This window comes from Pelodiscus sinensis, chromosome 12 (genome assembly GCF_049634645.1).
Source record: "Pelodiscus sinensis isolate JC-2024 chromosome 12, ASM4963464v1, whole genome shotgun sequence".
Classification (NCBI taxonomy): Eukaryota; Metazoa; Chordata; order Testudines; family Trionychidae; genus Pelodiscus; species Pelodiscus sinensis.
Genome location: NC_134722.1, coordinates 5,038,490 through 5,059,480, shown reverse-complemented (window position 1 = coordinate 5,059,480; position 20,991 = coordinate 5,038,490). Strand labels below are relative to the sequence as shown.

Genomic DNA, 20,991 nt, shown 5'->3' with positions numbered 1-20,991 from the left:
CGGGGGGGGTGCCGGGAGTTCCCCGGGGGGGTGCCCGGGGTGGTTCCCGGGGGGGGGTGCCGGGAGTTCCCCGGGGGGGTGCCGGGTGCCCGGGGTGGTTCCCCGGGGGGGGGGGGCCGGGAGTTCCCCGGGGGGGTGCCGGGTGCCCGGGGTGGTTCCCCGGGGGGGGGGTGCCGGGAGTTCCCCGGGGGGGTGCCCGGGGTGGTTCCCGGGGGGGGGTGCCGGGAGTTCCCCGGGGGGGTGCCCGGGGTGGTTCCCGGGGGGGGGTGCCGGGAGTTCCCCGGGGGGGTGCCGGGTGCCCGGGGCGGTTCCCTGGGCCGGGTGCCCCCCAGCGGGGGCGGCAGGAGGCGGGGGGGACTCACGGGCCTCGCGCAGGCGGTAGGAGGAGCAGGAGGCCAGGCTGCAGGCGCCGGCCCGGCGCGGCTCGGGGGCGCAGGGGGCGGCCGGGCAGAGGCGCCGGGCCGAGGCCGCCAGGGCCCTTCGCAGCAGCTGCAGCGGCATCTCCGCGGGGCCCAGAGCGCCCGCCCGCCCGCAGCTCCCCAGGCCTCGCCCCGCCCAGCTCCGCCCAGGGACCGCCCGCCGGGGCGCCGAGAGGGGCTGGCAGCCTGCGCCCGGGGCAGCTCGGCGCCGGCCCGCCCGCCTGCGTGTGGCCCTGCCGGCCCCGTCTGTCCGTCCGTCCCCCCCCCCCGCCTGCCTGTGTGTCCGTCCGTCCGTCCCCCGTCTGCCCCCCCGTCTGTCTGTCCGTCCGTCCCCCGTCTGTCTGTCCCCCCCCCGCCTGCCTGTGTGTCCGTCCGTCCGTCCCCCGTCTGCCCCCCCCGTCTGTCTGTCCCCCCCCCGCCTGCCTGTGTGTCCGTCCGTCCGTCCCCGTCTGCCCCCCCGTCTGTCTGTCCGTCCCGCCGCCTGCCTGTGTGTCCGTCCGTCCGTCCCCGTCTGCCCCCCCGTCTGTCTGTCCGTCCCGCCGCCTGCCTGTGTGTCCGTTCGTCCGTCCCCCGTCTGTCTGTCCGTCCCCCCCGCCTGCCTGTGTGTCCGTCCCCCCCGTCTGTCCATCTGCCCCCCCGTCTGTCTGTCCGTCCGTCTGCCCCCCCCCGCTCATCTGTCCGTCCGTCCCCTTGTGTGTCTGTCCCCCCCGCCTGCCTGTGTGTCCGTCCCCCCCGTCTGTCTGTCCCCGTCTGTCTGTCTAGTCCCTCTTCCTTCTTCTGTGTCTGTCTGTCCATCCAGTTACCCTGCCTGCTTCTGTGTCTGTCTATCCGTCCCCCCCGCCTGTCTGTCTAGTCCTTCTGCCTGCGTGTGTCTGCCCATCCATTCCCCCCGCCTGCATGTGTGTTGGTCTATCCGTCCCCCTGTCTGTCTGTCTCTGTCTGTCCAGTCCCCTTGCCTGCTTGTCTGTCTGCCCCGGCCCTCTCATTGCTGTACCCCCGCCAGTTCATGCCTCTGCATCTCACCTTATGCACCTCAGCCTTTCCATCTGTCTTACAGCCTGGCTCTAAAACACAGGGCTTTGCGCATTGCAGCGTCGCCCCCCAAAACAAGACCGTTGCATCCCTCCACAGCGCAGCCTCTGGGTCACCTCTCAGCAGTAGAGATGCTGCCATGCACATCGCAAGATGAGAAAGTTTGGCCAGTCCTGCCATTGGCAGGGCAGGTGGTGGCCTTGATGCACCGCACTCCTCCAGCGTTAGCTCTCAGAGGGCCTTAATGTGATGAATGAATGAATCCTCAATAGCTACCTATTACCAGAGCAAAAACTAAGCCTCAGGGGCTTAACATTTTTTCTTAAAATCTCACAGTAATGCAAACAGTAATGTAATCAGAGCACAGGCCCCTTAATCATGGTGTCTGTGGTGGGTTAGGAGCTGCTCTGTAACAAAGTATAAGTACTGTATGTTGATTGGGGATGTGTATGCTGTGAGTATATTAGTACACTTTAGTAGGGAGCTGTCAGGAAAGACAAGCAGGAAGGAAAAAGAATGACTCAATAGAAACCAAAAAGGGGTAGTTTGGAGGAAGCAGGCTGAGATATAGGAGAAATTAGTTTCAGAGAGGTAGAGGTGTTAGTCTGTAACTGAAATAAAAAACAAAACAAAAAACAAATAGTCCTGCAGCACCTTAGAAGCTAACAAAAAATGTAGCTGGTATCATGAGCTTTTGTGGCCCACTTCTTCAGATGACTGGAATTAAGGGGTCTAGGATACAAATAAATAGCAGAGAAAGAAGGAATGGGGAGGGAAAGAGAAGGAAAAAAATGGGGGAAAATTTTGTCAGCGTGTCCGTACTAAATGAGGCTGATAGAGAGGGGTCTAAATACAAGGTGCTTAGTTTTTTATGTCATTAGGCTGTGGTATGTAGCGGCCCATCCAGTCAGGTCTTTCTTCAGACCTCATTTCCAGGTGTCAAACTTGTAAATGAAACCAAATTCTGCAGCTTCTCTCTCAAGTTGGTTTTTGAAATTGCTTTGTAATAATATAGTCACTTTTAGATCCATTAGTGAGTGCCTGGGCCCATTAAAATGTTCTCCAACAGGCTTCTCTGTGTTACCATTTCGAATATCTGATTTGTGTCCATTAATCCTTTGTCGTAGAGGCTGTCCAGTTTGGCCAATATACATGGCAGAGGGGCATTGCTGGCACTTGATGGCATAGCTCACATTGGTGGATGTGCAGTTATATGAGCCTCTTATGTGGTTAGGTTCTGTGATGATGTCACTTGTATAGGTGTGTGGACAGAGCTGGCACCAGAGTTGATTGCAGGGGTGGGTTCCTGGACGAGTATCTTGGAGGTGTGCTGCATAGTTGCTGGAAAGAATTTGTTTCAGGTTAAGGGGTTGTCTGTAGCTGAGGATTGGCCTGTCCCTAAGGCCTGTGAGAGTGAGGAGTCATCTTCCAGGAGAGGTTGTAGATTGTTAATGATGCACTGGAGGGGTTTAAGCTGGGGGCTGAAGGTGATGACCAGTGGTGTTCTGTTGTTTTCTTTGTTGGGCCTATCTTGAAGAAGTTGATGCCTAGGTACCCGTCTGGCTCTGTCAATCTATTTTTTCACTTCTCTGGGTGGGTATTTAAATTTTAAGAATGCCTGATATAGATCCCATAGGTGGAACGCACCAGTGCAGGAGCGAAAGTGGGAGGTTTTAAGAAAAATGTTAGTGTAGAGGAAGCCAGACTTTCCTGAATTCATATTGTCAGTCAAACTGGATTAGAACCCATGTCTCTTGACCGTCCCTCTTCTACGTTTTACTACTTGCTTTTGAATCATGTGTTCTGAAAATCCTTCTTTTGAAAATCTTTGTTTAACTCCATGGGATCATCAGTAATGTTATTTTGTTGAATCACTGCTTTTGAATGCCTATGACAGCCCTGTCAACGCACTGACAGCATGCTGTTGAAATGTAGAATCATTGTTATATTTCCCTGTGCAGATTAATAAACTGGACACCCAGCTCCAATCAACCAAAACATTATTTTAAAATTGTTTGTTCCAGTTGCATTGCTTGAAAAGGCTTCGTTGTATTTACAGTAGAATATTTATAATGTCATTTTAATTGGGTAACGGGGAAAATCTGGCTAATGATTTGCCTTGAGAGGCTATCTTCACTAGGAGGGTTGGGAAGCACTGGAATGGGTTACCTCGGAGGTGGTGGACTCTCCATCCCTAGAGGTTTTTAGGTCGCAGCTGGACAAAGCCCTGCCTGAGATGATTTAAACTTAAAAAACAACAAATAGTCTGGTAGCACTTTAAAGACTAACAAAACATGTCGATGGTATCGTGAACGTTCGTGGGCACAGCCCACTTCTTCAGATGACCAGAGTGTTGGATGTTCAGAAATAAAATAAATAGGGGAGAAGAGGGAGGGGGTGAAGAAGGAAAAAAAAGGGCAGCCAACACTGAACATCCAACACTCTGGTCATCTGAAGAAGTGGGCTGTGCCCACGAAAGCTCATGATACCACCTACATGTTTTATTAGTCTTGTGACGGTGGGAGAGGGGGTGGCCCCACCCCGCCCCGCACTCAAGCCCAGGGAAACCACCTGGCGCAGGGGGCGGAGAGGGCCGCACCCATGCAGCCCTACTGGGCATGCTCTGAAGGGAGCCAAGGGATAAAAGGCTGCAGGCCCACCTGGAAACTGGGGGGGGGGCATTGCTGTCGGAGCTGGAATGAGCACCCAACCTCCCAAGTCGCAGACCTGACCGCCAGAGAGGGAGTCGCCAGGCCCGCTGAATGTGCCGCTACCAGGCCCAAGCCAGGCTTGACCCCAACGACGGAGCCGCCAGCCAGCCTCCTGTGACCCAGGCACCAGACCTGCCACCACAAACCCCGATGCTGACTGGGGAAGTGCTGCTACCGCCACCCGACGCGTGCCAACAGGTGGGACCGCGACGGGCCGGGGGAAGGCGGTAGGAAGTGACCCAAGGCAGGGAGCTGGAACAGCCCCTGAGGGCTCGGCGTGTTGCGGGGAGGAGCCCCTGCCGAGCCAGTGGTGGGAGCCGCTCACCACTGATAGGGCTCTGGGTCGGGGCTCCCTACCCCATCTGCCCTGAACCCCGGCGAGTGGGGGCTCGGCTGAAGGACTAGGCCTCAGAGCTTTCGTACAAGGGACTAGGCCGGGAGGCCGCATTTCCCTGCATTTGAGACTAGGCCCAAGTGGTCTAAACTATGCCCCGTGGGGGGCAGCCCCCTGACAGATCTATAAAGTGCTACCAGACCATTTGTTGTTTTTTAAGTTTATCCTTTACAGACTAACTTGGCTGCCCCAGAAGCTTTTGAGATGATTTAGTTGCAGTTAGTCCTGCTTTTAGCAGGAGGTTGGATTTGATGACCTCTTAAGGCAGTGGTCCCCAACCTTTTCAGGTTGGCGAGCGCCAGGGGGCGTGGCCGTTCGCCCGCCGGGCGCCAGGGGGCGGGGACACTTGCCCGCCCGGGGGCGGCCCCCCCCAGCCGCATGCCTGGGGGCGGGGCCCCCCCATAGCCACGGGGCCGGGCCCCCCCCCCCCATAGCCACGCACCTGGGGCCAGCGCCCCCCCCCGGCAAGCGCCATGCGCCCGGGGCCGGCGCTCCCCCCGTAAGCGCCGCGGGGCCAAGGCAAGGGCCGGGGCCAGGGCACACGCGGTGCCCCCGGGGGCGGGGCTAAGGCCGGCGCCGGAGCCGGCAAGGGCACGCGCGGCGCCCCCGGGGCCGGGACTGGCCATGCGCCCGGGTCTGGCAACTGCCAGCCCAGATTGCTCCACGGGCGCATGTAAAGAGCCCGGCAGGTGCCATGGCGCCCGCAGGCACCAGGTTGGGGACCACGGTCTTAAGGTCTCTTTCAACCCTAGGATTCTGTGATTATGGGTCACCAGATGATTGGGAAATAGACACAAATAAAGAGTAGCCTAGTTCTTTATCCTATGCCAGTAATTTGGATTTATTAAATATGGATTAAGTCTAGTTTACTTTGTTCTTAATTATATGGATTCTTACTTCTTAAATTTAGTTATGCTCTTTACACAGTCCCTCATGGACATGAAACACAGGTTTTTACTGTTATCTGTTAAATGATGCAAGATTGCCCTTTCCCTTACTTTTCCCTGTCCGGTGACTGCAACCTTTGTAATGCATTCTCTATTCTAAAATATAAAGCTTCCTGACTCTCTGCTTAGATTCACTACCAATTGCCTCCATAGTAATACAGTAACATACCTATTCATATCATAGAATAAAATACTTGCTGCTGTAGAACACACACACACACACACACATATTTTAGATAGCTTAGATTTTAGAAAGTTTGTGCATCTGTCCATCTGTCTGTTCAAGAACTCCTCTTAAACAGTATGAACTAGAACCACCAAATTTGGTATGTAGCTTCCTATTATTCCGACTTAAAGCAAGGTCAGGGTTTGGTGGTGTCAGGAAAACGGGATGTGCCTGGAATGGGATTGTTTTCCATAACACAGAGAGGGAGGGGACTGAGAGCAGGGACCGCTATGCTCCACAATGACCACTTGGGGCAGTGAGCTCTAGGGGACAGTTATATTGCAGAGTAACCACAGGAGAGCATCCATACCAGGAGAGAGTGGCCAGCTGAGGCCAGCACTCTCCATATTACTGGCCACAGGTAAGTGGTCCCTCTGCCTCAAACCCCTCAGCCCTTGGCTGCAGCAGCAGACAGGGGAACCCCACTGGCCAGTGGCCCTGCTGACAAGGCCCCCGCAGGAGCACCACCAGGGCCACGCAGCTGAGCCCCAGACCCTCCACCGTCCCTTGAGGAGATGCAGGCCCAGCCCCCCAGAGGAGCCAGGGAATAGGCAGGACAGGAAGCAGAATCTTGCCCCCACCCAGGAGAAGCCACAGGACAGGGGGGTTGGGAAGCCAGGCAGCAGAGCTGCTCCCTGAAGGAGCCAGGGGACGGGCAGCAGAGTCCTGCCCTCCTGAGGAGCCACAGGACACGGGGGCCAGCTTTTGCAGGGTTGAGCCTTGAGTCCTGCTGAGACAGCCCTGTTGCTAGAGCTAGAGATCGCTATCCTAGCAACTCCAAAACCGCTATAACGGACAGTCCCAAAAATTAAGGCAGAGGCTGTTTCTCAAGTAACCAGGTCCCAAGCTAATGCCAGGATAGGACTAGCACCTGCTATTCTGAATTGCACCCAGAAGCAGAGACAGCCCATGCTCAGGTATGATATGTCAAAATGCCCTCCCTCCAGTCAGGACTAAGGCAGATAACAACATTCTGCACCAGATATGGTGTCAGTTCAGCAAAAATGGCAAAATCAATCTCTTCCTGGAAAGGTATATGACATACCAAACTTGACAAACGGGTACTTGTTGTACTGCATTTTTTAAAAGTCCTCCAGGACATGACTGTTTCTTAACATGTATATGTACATACCTAATACACTGGCCCAAATTGACCCTTACTGTGGACTATGAGCACTAATATACTACAAAGTGTATAGTATAATCAGAATAACAACATTTTATTTGCCACAATTACTTTAAAAATGTTATGTTCCACATGGGAATACAAACTGCTCAAAAGAATAAAAATCCCTGGGATGTCTATTGATTATCTGGTGTATTGCCCTAGTGAGACTTTAGAATCAGGAATCGATCATTGGTAAGATCTAAGTGGTTCTAGGCTGTCATATTGAAAGCAGAAAAGTTGAAACACTCATTTATGTGGAAGTTTGAATTGCCCAGAGCCGTGTGTGATGCCTGATGGTAATTATAACTTATACAAATTTCACAGAAAATCATTAGAGAGCTGGATTTTAATTAAATATGCAACCATGTAAATCCTTAATTACTGGATTTACTCCAGATTTATACTGCTGTAGCTTGATTAAACTGGGCCCCACATCTTTTCAGAGAAATACCAGAATCTGCTTTTTGCAGTGACAAAATAGCTTGCAATTGTCTACAATTTCCTTAAGAGACTCCTGTGAAAAAGAAAATCAATAAGAAATTGGATATGGAATTAGAAGAAAGAATATTAAAATCAATCCTACTATATTTCACTAGAGTGAGAGGGGTAAAATGACAATGCAACTGGTTCTAAGTTTTCTGGGTGATAACTTTCTCCACTAAAAATAAATTTAAAAAAAATCTGGTTTGTTTCTATGGGTAAATCCCTAGAACGGGCTATCCCCAATCCTGAAGCAAAACAGTGAGGACAGGAAAGCAAACATTTGGGAAGCTACCCATTTTGAGGACCACACCCAGATATAAAAACATTTTTTTTTTTTTTGTGCTGAGCTGGTGTACTTTTCCATGGCAACCCCTTCCGAATAGGAAAATACACAAATAAACATATAACTAAAACAAAATAAAGAAACGTATAAACCTTAAGCAACGGTGACTCTGCTTCAACCACTTGGATGGAATGTTAACAGAGAAGTCCAGAATGAGTTGATTTCTTTTTATGGCTCCCACATTAAAAGTCTAGATTAGCTGGGTGACAGCACTGATGACCGGGCTATGTTCCATCATGACAAAGTGTAGAAAGTTCTGTTGAGTTCATGTCAGTTTTAGAATATGTTGCAGGCCAGTTTATTGATGTAAACAGTAGGGATGTCATTGTGTAGATGACTACACAATTAACTGATAAGATTAACCGATAAGCATAGGCTTATCGACTACACGCATTCTCCCTGCCCCCCCCCCCCCCCAGTTGTCTCTGTGTCAGAGGCAACAAGGGGAAGGGGAGCGGGAGCTGGTTCCCCCGAGGAGATGGCTTAAAAGCCGGCTCCTCATGAGCATTAGATCTGCCTGCCCGGCTCCCCCCTTCTCCAGCTCCACTGCTGCCTCTGATAGAGAGACAGCAGCGTGCAGGGTGAGGAGGGTAGGCTGGAGCCAATACACACGGGGTGCCAGCTTTCAAGCCAGTTCCCCATGTTTATCGGCTTAGACCGTGGTTTCCCAAACTGGGGGCCTGAAGAAATTCCGGGGGGAGGGGGGGGGGCAAGGCGACTCAGCCCCTCCCCATCAAGTTTTGCTGCCCTGTTCAGTTCCTTTTTTCCTTTTTTTTTTTTTTTTCTGCTCAACAAGTTTTGCTGCTATCTGGGGGAAGGGGCGTGAGGGAACCACTGGCTTAGACAGACCTGCCTGCCCCCCCACCCCTTGCTGCCTCCTACAGAGGTAGCGGGGGGAGGGCAGGCAGAAGCTGGTGCTGGGGGGAGCCAGCTTAAAAGCTGATTCCCCCAGCACCAGTTCCCTGGCGCTACCTGCCCCCAGAGGCAGCAGCCTGGGGAGGAGCAGAGGAGGCTTCCGCAAAGCGGCCTCTCCACGGTGGGTCTGAACTCCCTGTGGATAAAGGCTGCTCCACATCCCATGGATACAGAGGCATCCCGCTGTATTAGAGGCAGCAGTGCAGGGCAGCAGGCAGCTGGTTTGGGTGGGGAGCTGGTTTTTAAACTAGCTCCCCTCGCGGACCAGCTCCCACCTGGCACCTCCCCTCATGGACCAGCTCCCACCTGGCACCCTGGTCCCACCTGGACCAGCTCCCATCTGGCACCCTCTGATAGAGGCAGCAGCACAGGGTGGCACGGGGCTCCATGGGAGTGGGGCCAGAGCGCACTAGCTGCTGGCCCCACCCCTGGGGACTATCGAATAGCTGTGTAATCACTAAGATTTCATGTGATTACACGACTGTTTACACAATAGCAACATCCACAGTAAGCAGTCGAATGCCTTTACTTCTATCAAGTGGCGTATGCTGATAGCATTCTGTAAGCGTGTCAGAAAAGCAGCACGCAGCTGGTTAAAGGCGGAGCTTTTCTTTGCTTCCAAAGTGTGGGGAACCCAATGGCTGAGCCTCAGTCCAGATAATAAGCAGGGGAAAGCTAAAGTGGGCTTCATCTTTACTACAGATATGCTGCTACTGAAATGGTGCATGCAGCTGTGTCCATTCCTTACCAAGCAGGCTTAAAATCAGGGGAGGGCAATTTTTGATGGGGACCACTCCAAGATTTTGATAAGTGGTCAAGGGCTGCACTTTTCTGTGGAAGAGATGTGAAAGGTCAGGGACAGAGGTTGGTTGCAGAAGGGACCTTGGGATAGGGCACTGGGGTGTATGCTGCAGTGAAAGTAACAAAATGTCTTACAGGTACTGTCCTGTTGCAACCTGGGTCCCTGCCAGCTCTTTCAATAGCTCCCTGCTGCCAGCTCTTGATGGAGATGTGCAAGAAGGCGCACCCCCTTACTTTCACCTCTGGGTGCAGGAGAGGGTGTGGGGTCTGAGAGGGAGTTTGGGTGAAGGAGGGGGTTGTGACCTGGGGCAGAGGATTGGGGTGCAAGGTCCAGGAGGAAGTATGGATGCAAAAGAGGATTCTGGTCTGGGGGAGGGATGTAGGAGTAGGTGCAGTGTCTGGGAGGGATTTATGACCTGGAGCCGGGGCCAGGGGAGGAAGTTGCAGAGGATTTCGGTGTTAACCTGGGGCAGGGTCCAGGAACGGGTATGAGTGCAAGAGAGTATTCTGGACTGGGGGAGGGGCATAAGAGGGGCTGGGAGGCAGTTGGGTGTGGGAGGGGGTGGTGCCAAAGGCAGGCTCTGGCTGGGAGGTGCCGATCTAAGGCGTCCCTGCCTGCCAGCGGCCCCCAGTTGGCTGTTCCATGTGGCTCTTTGCCGGGGGGGGGGGGGGGAGGGAGCGTAAAACTGGCTACTGGGAGCTGAGAAATTATGCTGCACTGCCCCACCCTCAGCTTCTGTTGGCCAGTTTCTGGATCTAATAGGATCAGTTTCTGTCCAATAGGATCTAAGAGATTTTGCTGGGGTCGGGGGCAGCACAGAAAGCCTCTTCCCTACCACTGAGAGGGCAGCTAACGGCTTTGAGAAGTGCTGCTCCATGCCACAGGAGAAAGTAGGATGGATTAAAAGGTTTGGTGGGGTGGATCCGGCCCGTGGGCCGTTCCTTGCCTGCCCCTGCTCTAAATCCTGGGGAGGTTTCATTGATTAACACTAGCATGGGTCATTCAACTTGTCTTCATAGTTGACTAGGAAAGAAGTGTGTTTGTACATTTATTTTAATTCAGTTGAAATAAAAAGCAGTTATTCACAAGTTCTGGGTGCCCTGCCAATTACAAAAACCAAATGCAATGCAATCAGCTTATTTGCTTGCTGCCAGTTCTTCTCCAGCTGCTCCACCTACTCAACCACTGCTCCTCCATCCCATACATTGGCCAATATCTGAATTCACTTACACCTCTTTAAAGGCCAAGGGAAGCTCATGAGCCCTGCAATCTGCCCTGAAAGGGATTACTTCTGAGCTACTTTGGACCACGGGTGACAAACAACATTCCTTCTAATCTTTTCCATCCATGTGCCGAATAATTTTTTATGTGCACGGAGGCACGTGTGAATGTGCACTACCCAGTAGAAACAAAAAACCTAGCTGTGAGCACTCTGCTAATCAGCTGGGTGGCATCTGAATCTCCCCTGAGCGGCTACACAAGTGCGCAGCTTACAGGGTATTCCAGAATCCTGGTGCCTTTTTGGAGAACACACAGTCACTCCCTGTTAGAGATGTAGCCTCAGCATCTCCACTGACTACACCTATCACAGGCTATCACATGGAGAGCGGTGGCCTTTATTTGCTGATCTGAACCTTGACATAGTTGGCCACACCTGTGTCAAACCTAGGGTGGTCTCCAGCCAGGCTATGCCCTGGGAGATATTCTTCAGGCCCACTAGTAGCAGAAGACAGTCACTCACTCATTTAGCTGAGTGGGTTGGTGTGAACACGCACTGCACGTTTGCTCTGTGAACGGCAGTGACAGATCTCAGAGATTGCTTCTCTCTCTCAGCACCATTGTGAGATCAGCTCAGGCACTTGTAGGTCACAGTGTGCACTCTGCACTTTCTGAAGCAGTGGTCTGTGTGCACATCTCGTGTCATTTTTCTTTACCAGATGAACCCAAGAGCCTGATAGCTTGCCTTGTCTGTAGCAATTCAAGAAGCATCCAGCCCCTAGGCTTAACAGAACTGATATTTCATCCTTTTGAAATAGGTAATTTGCACATACCTCTCAAACTGAATCATCTATTATCTTGATCTTTATGACCATAACATCTGGTCTTTTGTGTGCTTGTAATCTATACTATTCAGATTTCATGGTGGGAGACGAGCATTTCTCAAGTTAGGGGTCCTGACTCAAAAGGGAAATATGGGGGGGAAGGTCGCAAAGTTATTTTTTGGGGGGTCACAATGTTGCCATCTTTACTTCTGTGGTGCCTTCAGAGCTGTGCAGCCAAAGAGCAGGGCTGCTGGACAGGTGCCCCAATTTGAAGGCAGCTCCCAGTCAGCAGCGGCAGAGATGTAAGGGTGACAATACCATCCTGTAGTAGGACCGCAACCCCCCTACAATAATCTTGCGACCCTGCAACACCTTTATGGGTGAGGATCCCTACAATTACTGCCTATGGTAGGGGGTGGCAGTCCTACTGTGCTGGTGGTGGCATTGCCTTCGGAGCTGAGCAGCTGGATAGTGTCAGCTGATGGGCAGGAACCCAGCTTTAATGGCAGAGCCACTGCCAACAGCAGTGCAGAAGTAAGGATGGCACGGGATGGTATTATCACCCTTACTTCTCTGCTGCTGCCCACAGGGAGCTGCCTTCAAATTGGGGCACCTGTCCAGCAGCTCTGCTCTCTGGCTGCCCAGCTCTGAAGGCAGCACAGAAGTAAAGGTGGCAACACTTTGACCCTCCATAAATGGGCATTCTTATACAGATCTTTGTTGGCCACTTGTTCTGAATTTTTATGACATTTGGCTCCTTGCTTTGTAAAGGTTCCCGACCCCCATTTTAAATGATGGAGAAAGACTGCTAATTACAAGCTGTGCCACTTGTTGGATTAATTATTCTGTCTGTCCTAAGAGGATTTGGGGAAGCTTTATTCACTGAAGTTTTTAAGAACACAATAAACTGATGTTACATTTTCTTTTCTGTGGACGACAAAAGGAGGAGTTGGCTAAAATTAATTCAAATTCATCAGAGTTACATTGCAAGTGCAATTTACATCCTTTTAAAATGATGTTATGAATTATCATGGAATTGCTGAGTGACCAAAAATCTTGCACGTTATGTGTTACATAAGGCTTCCATGTTCTGCAAGATTTACACAATACAATCATGCATCACTGCATTTGGCAACTGAGCTCACAATAGCTGGCTTATTGACATGCCAGGCAATCAATGGCAGAATATTTATTTTGTGGTGCTAGCTGCCAAAATGCATTTATGAATGAGGAACTATTAACTATCTGCCTTCTACTTTATTTTCTGCCACCCAAGGAAAATAAAGCTGCTTGGTTATCACATAGGTGGATCTAAAGGTTATAAATTAATGGACATTGCCTGTCTCCTAGAACTGGAAGGGACCTTGGTCATCAAGTCCAGTCCTCTGCCTTCACAGCAAGGACAATTTTTACCCCAAATGTCCTCTGCAAGGATTGAACTTATAACCTTGGGTTTAGCAGGGTAATGCTCAAAACACTGAGCTATTGCTCCCCCCTAATGAACTTGACTCCAGGTTCTTGATTATGAAGGAGGTATCACTTTTCTCTTTATTCAAACAGAGACATAACCATCTTTTTGAGAACTCAACAATACTAAAGGGCCACATCTACACTGGCATGATTTTCCAGAAATGCTTTTAATGGAAAAGTTTTCCGTTAAAAGCATTTTCAGAAAAGCGCGTCTAGATTGGCAGGATGCTTTTCTGCAAAAGCACTTTTTGCGGAAAAGCGTCCGTGGCCAATCTAAACGAGCTTTTTTGCGGAAAACAGTACTGTGCTGTCTACACTGGCCCTATTGCGCAAAAGTATTTCGAAAAAAGACTTTTGCCCGAATGGGAGCAGCACAGTATTTCCGGAAAAAGCACTGGTTTCTTACAGTAGGAAGTCAGTGTGCTTTTGTGGAAATTCAAGCGGCCAGTGTAGACAGCTGGCAAGTTTTTCCGCAAAAGCGGCTGATTTTCTGGAAAAACTTGCCAGTCTAGACACAGCCAAGCATTTACAGAAAGGAAAAACATATTTTGGCTGAAACACACTTTGTGTGTGTGTGTGTGATCTTACTATTTACTGATATTGCCCCATTACTTTATATAAGTAATTAGAAGTGCCTCCCACTCTGGTGACTAGCCCAACCACACGTCGTATTTGTAGGTATGTTAGTAGCACTGTACACTACTGAACCCTTTGTATCACCCAATATTATTTCGTATTTCAGTGAGGAATTTAACATGGATCTTCTAAAGAACCCATTTACGGTCTGTATTTCCACCAAACCCTGTTTTCTCAAGTTAATCATTTCCGTGTTTAATTTGTAGATCTTTTTCAAGTCGATGGGAATCTTTCCATTGATTTTGATGTGCTTTGGATCATGCCCTAAATGCGATTTCAAGTGCATTGACAAACCTAGAGGTGCAAATTGTTCTTATCAGCCTCTTGTAACTTGAACAATCGAATTCACTATTTTTTCTCTTTTTTTCTTCCATCTTCCCTTATTTATTCTTGGATCTGGACTTTTAATACTCCATTCATCTAAAGAAGTGGGTTGTGCCCATGAAAGTTCATGATACCATCTACATGTTTTGTTAGTCTTTAAGGTGCTGCTAGACCAGTGTTTCTCAACCATTGGTACGAGTACCCTTATGGGTACTTGAGAGAAGTCTGGAGGGGTATGTCAACACAACTGAAATTTGGAGAAAACTGATTTTTTTTTAAAGTTTTACAATGCTTCATTATTTTTGTACGTTTTACACCCAAAAATTTCATCACCCGCCCAGCTTCGATTAAGTTGTTTAAACAAATGTGTTGCAATCGTAGGAAAAAAATGTGTGTGTCTGAAAACTGTAGGTACTGGGGGTACTTCTTTTTTTTAAATGGGGTATTTTATTAAAAAAAGGTTGAGAAACACTGTGCTAGGCTATTCCTTGTTTTTTAAGTTTTTCTTGCTTTCTCAGACACCAGTCAGAACCTGGGGTGGGAAAAAACGCTTTGTTTGCACTTTGTGTGTGGTTACAATTTAGAATCCTAACCAGCCCAATGACACTCACTGCACACATACCAAAGAGCGATATTTTAATCTCACCCCACCCCATGGAGTGAGAGAAACAGTCTGGATAACACAAGGCTTTTCCATCTCCAGTTTCTCTCATTCTCTTCTCTTTTGAAATGCTCCTTTTATTTTTCCAACCTCTCCAAGGTCTCAAGTTCCTTTGTTGGGCTTTGCTGACACATGTGCAAGAGCATAAGAACAAAGCTTATTCTTCCTCAATTAGCACTTGCTGTTGGTGACCCACACAGGTGTGTAGGATGTTATTTTAATGAGAATGAAATATACTCACATGCAGCATTCCTATTCGCATGAGTACAGGTGGCCAAGCTGCAGGATCTTGCTGGCACCAGTGGCTTCCCCCTGAGAGTTTTCAGCTGCTTGCATAAATGTGCCAGGCCAATTACGTTCCTGCTATTCAATAGCACCATCCTGGCACTTAGGTCAGACTCACCACAAAGAAGCTTTCAAGAGCCTAGTAACCTATCTACACAAAGCAGATATAAAAACTATGCAAGCGCAGCTTTAAGTTAACTAAGGGATCTCCGGTCCTTTTTATAAGCCTTTCCCAGGGCATGGTACACACCTTCCTTTAGGGGGAAAAGAAACAACCACCTCAAACAAACAGTTAAATTTCAACAGCTCCCTGACCTGGCATCTTCATTGGCTATAATTTGGAAGGGAGGGGGGCAGGGCAAGTTGATGATTACTCTGTATGTGCTTTGCATGCCTCTTTTTGGGTCTGGCTCTGCAAACACTGCAGAAATGGAGAAATCATTCCTGTCCTATGGAAGGAAAGTGTTCTTATTCTTAAATCCGACAGTTGCTTCCAAAATAAAATCTTCCTTTTCTGTTACTCTTGTGATGTTAAAGTGATCACAATTTTATTTTTATTACAATCCCAAGTCTGAGGATGGCTCATTACTCAAACTGGGCAATTTACAGATAGCAACTGGAAAAAGGGGGACAGAGCCCCTCCAGGGAAACAGATGGGCTGTGTCTAGACTGGCAAGTTTTTCCAGAAAATCAGCCGCTTTTCCGGAAAAACTTGCCAGCTGTCTACACTGGCCGCTTGAATTTCCACAAAAGCACTGACTTCCTACTGTAAGAAATCAGTGCTTTTTCCGGAAATACTATGCTGCTCCCTTTCAGGCAAAAGTCTTTTTCCGAAAGACTTTTGCGCAAAAGGGCCAGTGTAGACAGCACAGTACTGTTTTCCGCAAAAAAGCGCCGATCGCGAAAATGGCCATCGGGGCTTTTTTGCGGAAAAGTGCATCTAGATTGGCCATGGACGCTTTTCCGCAAAAGCACTTTTTTCGGAAAAGCGTCCGTGGCCAATCTAGACGCGCTTTTCCAAAAATGCCTTTAATGGAAAACTTTTCCGTTAAAAGTATTTTCAGAAAATCATGCCAGTGTTGACGTAGCCCTGGAGAAAATAGTGTAGTAATCATGCCATGCAGTGCAAGCGGATGCATTTCCAAGGCTAAGAATGTGCTCTTCAGAATAATCTAAGACAAGGGGTTGGGAACCTTTTCAAAGCAAAGAGCCAAACTACATCAAAATACCGAACAAGTGGTCAACAAAGAGCCCTACAAGAATGCCCATTTGCATGACTGAAAATATACAAGGTAATATTGTTGATAATTGACTGATGATTAATAATAGCATACATGAAACATTGTATTCACGGACTTTATTTAAGGGGACTTTCCCTGCTGCATCTTTTCACACACTTCTTTGAAGTTTACATCATAACTGGTCAAATCCAGCTTCATGCACCATTCAGGCTGTCTTCTGTCAATCTTATGGCAGCAGGGCACTGAGGATATCGGGGAGCAGGAGTCTGGCATGTATAAGGGGCTCAGACCTGCTCTAGGATTGGAGCTGACTGCCTGATTAGGGAGCAGCCCTAAGGACTGCCTGCCCTCAGCCTGCCTTATCTTGGGGGGTGGAACCACCACCACGTGGGCGTGGAGCCTGGTGGCCCTCTGAGTGAAGGTGGGAGGGTGCAGGAGCTGGCTAGGGGGCACCACCTGCCACTGCTCCACTATTTCCCTGGTGGCTTTCTCTCCCCAGCAGCTGCAGGACAGTGCTGGTACTCAAGCCTCTGGGCGGAGGAGACTTGAATACACAATCCCAGGCTCTAGAGCAGTGGTCCCCAACGCGGTGCCCGCGGGCGCCATGGCGCCCGCCAGGGCATTTGTAGGCGCCCGCCGACAACCTGGGCTGGCCCCGCCCCCGGCGCACTGGAGGCGCCGGCCCCAGGCACGCGACACTCACCGGCGCCTGGTGCGCAGCACTCAGGCGGCCTCAGCCCTGGGGCACATGCAGGCGCGCGGCGCCGGTGCCGGCCCCAGGCACGCAGCTCGGGCAGCAGCGCCAGCCCCGGGCCCACGGCACAAGGGGCTCGGGTGGCCCCGGCCCTGGTGTGCCCCAGGACGCGCGGCCCCGCCCCCGGGCACCCGGCGCGAGTGTGGCCCTGCCCCCGGGCGCCCGGCGCGTGTGTGGCCCCGCCCCCGGGCGCCCAGGAGCCGGTAAAGGTTGGGGACCACTGCTCTAGAGGCTGATGTCTGCTCTATTAGGCCTCACCTCATCCCCCTACCTTCAGCTGTTGCCTTATCCATTGGGTCATCCTCCCCCCGCAGCCTGCTCCTGCACTAGCAGTGTGGACGGGGTCAGTTTAATCATGGTCTAATCAGACTCCCGGCCCCTACACACACATCCCTAGTGGAGCCATCAACCACAGGGCAAGGTGCTGGTTCCACACTCCCAGAAGAGGCAAGACCAACAGAAGTTCAAGCAAGCCTCCAGCCCCCATGGGACTTGAACCCACAATCACAAGAGGCTGGTGCCCTCTCCATTAGCTCACCCTCCCATCATAGGTGACCCTACTGGGTGCAGGAGTCAGCTGAAGGTGGGGCGTCAGGGGGAGGGTGGCTTAATGGATAAGGAATCAGCTGAAAGCAAGGGAGCAGGTTGGGTCCCAGTGGCCTAATGGTTAAGGCATCAGTCTCCAGAGCTGAGGACTGTGGTGTTTGAGTCCCACCTGTGTCATAATGACAATGTAGGTTAGTGTCACAAGAACCCTGTGTGCTTCTTCCAGTGTGTAACATTTATTGTCCAGAAACTTAATAAAGTTAGCTCAGTCCTTTATAGGGGTCATGGGCACACCCTCCTCCTTCCTAGGTGGGTCTGATAACTGAATCAAGCCCTTAAAGGTGCAGAGGAACTTGTTACAACACACAACAAATGAGGTTTTGAATGGGAAATTCCATTCCTTGTTGAAACTGGCTTTTGTTCATCATGCAGAGGTGCTTCAATTTGTGATTTAAAATTGCTCATCCTGGGTGCAGAGCTAGCCATGTTAGTTTTACATCCTTTAATCTCTTTTGCTTCTACGGAGGTTGATTTATCTGTGGTATTTGCCTTTCTAAAACCTGTTGCTTAGGGTGAGTTGTCTGTTACTATATTGATTTGCTACCTTGGCTGCCAGCCTGGAATCCAGGTACTGACAGGCAAAAAGACTGCAAGATCAGGCATTTAAGCATGCTCAGGATGCCTGCCCTGTCCCTGAATTGTGTGCAAGACAGACAAACTCTTTCTCTTGAAACTGAAAAGCCATTCATTGTTGTCGTCACTGTCAATTTCACTCTTGCTGAATGTACTTTTCAGAGTGTAACAGGGCTAAACTGATACAATTAATTAAATATTTGCTTTCTTGCAACATACACCAGGATACTGCCATTATGTAAGCCCCAGCCAGCTGCAAACTCATGATATTAGCCAGAGGAAAATAATGCCCAGAATTGGGATTCTGATGCATGACACTGATTTGGAATTGTCCCACTCAGTTTTGGACTGAGGGAGGAAGAAATGTTATGAATATTCTTGAGGTACCTGGACTTGGAAACAACTGGCACCCACCCATAGACCATGCCAACACTTCTCTGAAGCTTACAAGCTCAGCTTTCATTGAGAAAAGAAGAGGCAAGCTGTTATGATTGCCAAGAAAACCTCAACTCTATGGACAGAGGGCTTGTAACCTTGCAGCAACTTAGCTAGAGAGCTGCTGCTGTGCTGCTGTGTTGCTTTAGTGCAGATACTTGCTACAGTGATGGGACAGGTTCTCCCATTGCTGTAGTTCATCGACCTCTCTGAGACCTTGTCTTCCTTTAATGAAGATGCTTGGATGCTGACAGGAGAGCTTCCCCTGTTGGAGTCGTTAATTCACCTCCCTGAGGGGAGGAGTTCTCCAGTTGACATAGTGCTGTCCACACCAGGGTTGAGGTTGGTGTAACTACATCGCTCAGGGTGTGAATAATGCCTGAGCAATGCTGTCATACCAATAAAGGTCTATAGCGTAGCCCTGCCTGAGAGATGGTAGCTCAGTTGACAGCAGAATTCTTCTGCCAACCTGGTGCTTTCTATGCCAGGGGTTACCTCTTTCACTGAGGGCAGGCTAGACCTGGAAACTCAGCTTAAGGCATGCAGCTCCAGCAATATAAAATACATAGCTGGAGTTGGCTTACCTTAAGCCGCGCTTGGTGTTATCTCCAGAGCAGGAGGCCGTCGGCTTCCCTTTATTCCCCATAAAAGCAGGATTATTGGATGCTGGGCAGGGGCACCTTCTGAGTACGATTTAACGAGTCTTAACTAGACTCGGTAAATCAAACTCCGGAAGATTGATCACAGCAGGGTCAATCTTTGGCAGAGTGAAGACAAGGCCTAAGGGTGTGGATTTTTCAGGACCTGGGCTGAGTATAACTGATACAGAGATGAGTCTGCAGAGAGCCTGGAACAATAGCTCTGAAAGGGGTGAACGGCCCCGTTTATCTCAATAAGGTGTTAACTCAGCTGCCCACTGATTGTAATTGGAAAGTCAACATCAATGGCTCTTTCATTATGTGCAAAAAGAGAGGAAAGGTGGGCAGCAGATGTGCACACTTTACTTTGAGGCTATGTCTAGATTGCAGACTTCTTTCGGAAGAAGGTTTTTGGACGAGATCTTCCAAAAGAACTTCTTCCCAAAGAGCGTGTCCACACTGCCAAAGCGCATCGAAAAAGCGATCTGCTTTTTCGACAGATAGCGTTCACACAGAATGGACACTCTCGCATTTAAGCTGTGATTACTGTGGACAGAGTGGCTTTTTCCTCTTTCCTCTTCTTTTGAAAGAACTCCCTCTTCCCCGTCCACACACGCCTATTTCCAAAAGAGCTCTTTCGGAAAATGGCTTCTTCCTCGTAGAAAGAGGTTTACCAATGTCAGAAAAACCCTGCAGTGTAGACATACCCTGAGTAATGTCTCATTTCCATGCCATAAATGGGTGATGGTGAAGTGCCACCATATTTTTTTCCCCAGCCAAGAAGGAGTCAAACCCAGGAACCCAGAAGAGCCAACCAGTGTATTTATTCACCACTTAGCCCTGGGGGAATCCTGCAATTGTTGCATTTGGAGCTATAGTAAAATTACAGGATTTCCCCTCTCCCCCCAACTACTGAAACCAAGCAGTACTGACAATTATATTGCACAACCTACTGTAAGCCAGGTCTCATTAAGGTGATTTTCGTAGGTGGAGCATTCTTAGTGCTGCGTTGTAACTCGCCCATGCGGACACTGCTCAGATTTATGTTCAGGTTGAACCTTGGCGGTCCAGCAGTCTCTGGTCTGACAACATCCGTGGTCTGGCAGGACCATAGATATTGCTGGACTAGAGAGCTCCAGCACAGAGGTTGCCAGCGGTTGGGAGCAAAGTCAGCCATCGGGGTAGCGGAGAACACGGGACACCAGAGCCTGAAGTCAGCCAGGCTGGGAAGCCAGTGGGGTCGCCAGAGCCCATGGGGTGGGGGATAGCAGAGCTCACAGCTGGTAGGTCTGGGAAGCTGGCAGAGCCACCAGAGTCCATGGAGTGGGGGCACCAACTCCACAGCCAGTGGGGTTGAGAAGGGGGGCGGGCTCCAGGGCCCACAGCTGGCAGGTTTGTGAGCACCCACAAGGCTGCTGCTAGGGCTCCAGGGGCCTGTGGGGTGAGCATATCTTGCAGGGCTACCTGGGCTCCAAAGCTCATGGGCTGTGGAGCTCACAGGGCTGCTGCAGCTAGGGGGTCGAGGGCAGTGGCGCCAGGTAGCTGGGGAGAGGAGCCCAGAAGAGAGGCTGGCTCCCCGTCCCAGACCTTCCTTGGTCCAGAAAACCCCTTGTCTGGGACTGGTCAGGTTCCTAGGGAGTTGAGTCAGGGAGGTCCAACCTGTAGACCCGTTTGAAGAGAAATACATTAACGTGAACTAGCCATGTTTTAGTTCAGGCTGCAGCATCTAGATGGGAGAATACCAGGCAAACTTTGATTCACACTGCTGTTTACAACCCTGCCATCCAAACTGTGGGCAGCATAGACAAGCCCTTAGTTTTCTGGAGTGAAATCTCAAGCCATCCGCACACCAGTGTCCTTGTACGAAGGCAGGTTAAAAGCTGGTG

At 50.3% G+C, this 20,991-nt stretch overlaps 2 protein-coding genes across 4 annotated transcripts in view; both read right to left on the bottom strand.

The window, feature by feature from the left end:
- CA5A (carbonic anhydrase 5A) overlaps positions 1-15,052 on the bottom strand; it is a 38,756-nt gene extending 23,704 nt beyond the window's left edge. The window contains exon 1 of one of the 3 annotated variants that reach the window (XM_006118723.4): positions 14,815-15,052. In XM_006118723.4, the coding sequence (XP_006118785.2) occupies positions 14,815-14,953 (139 nt within the window). In that variant the 5' untranslated portion in view covers positions 14,954-15,052. Of the gene's footprint in view, positions 1-362; positions 656-14,814 lie in introns of those variants that run through there. The other 2 variants (XM_075939916.1, XM_075939917.1) reach the window with 2 other exon arrangements.
- KLHDC4 (kelch domain containing 4) overlaps positions 1-20,991 on the bottom strand; it is a 316,137-nt gene that overhangs the window by 217,912 nt on the left and 77,234 nt on the right. The gene's annotated exons all lie outside the window — the stretch shown is intronic.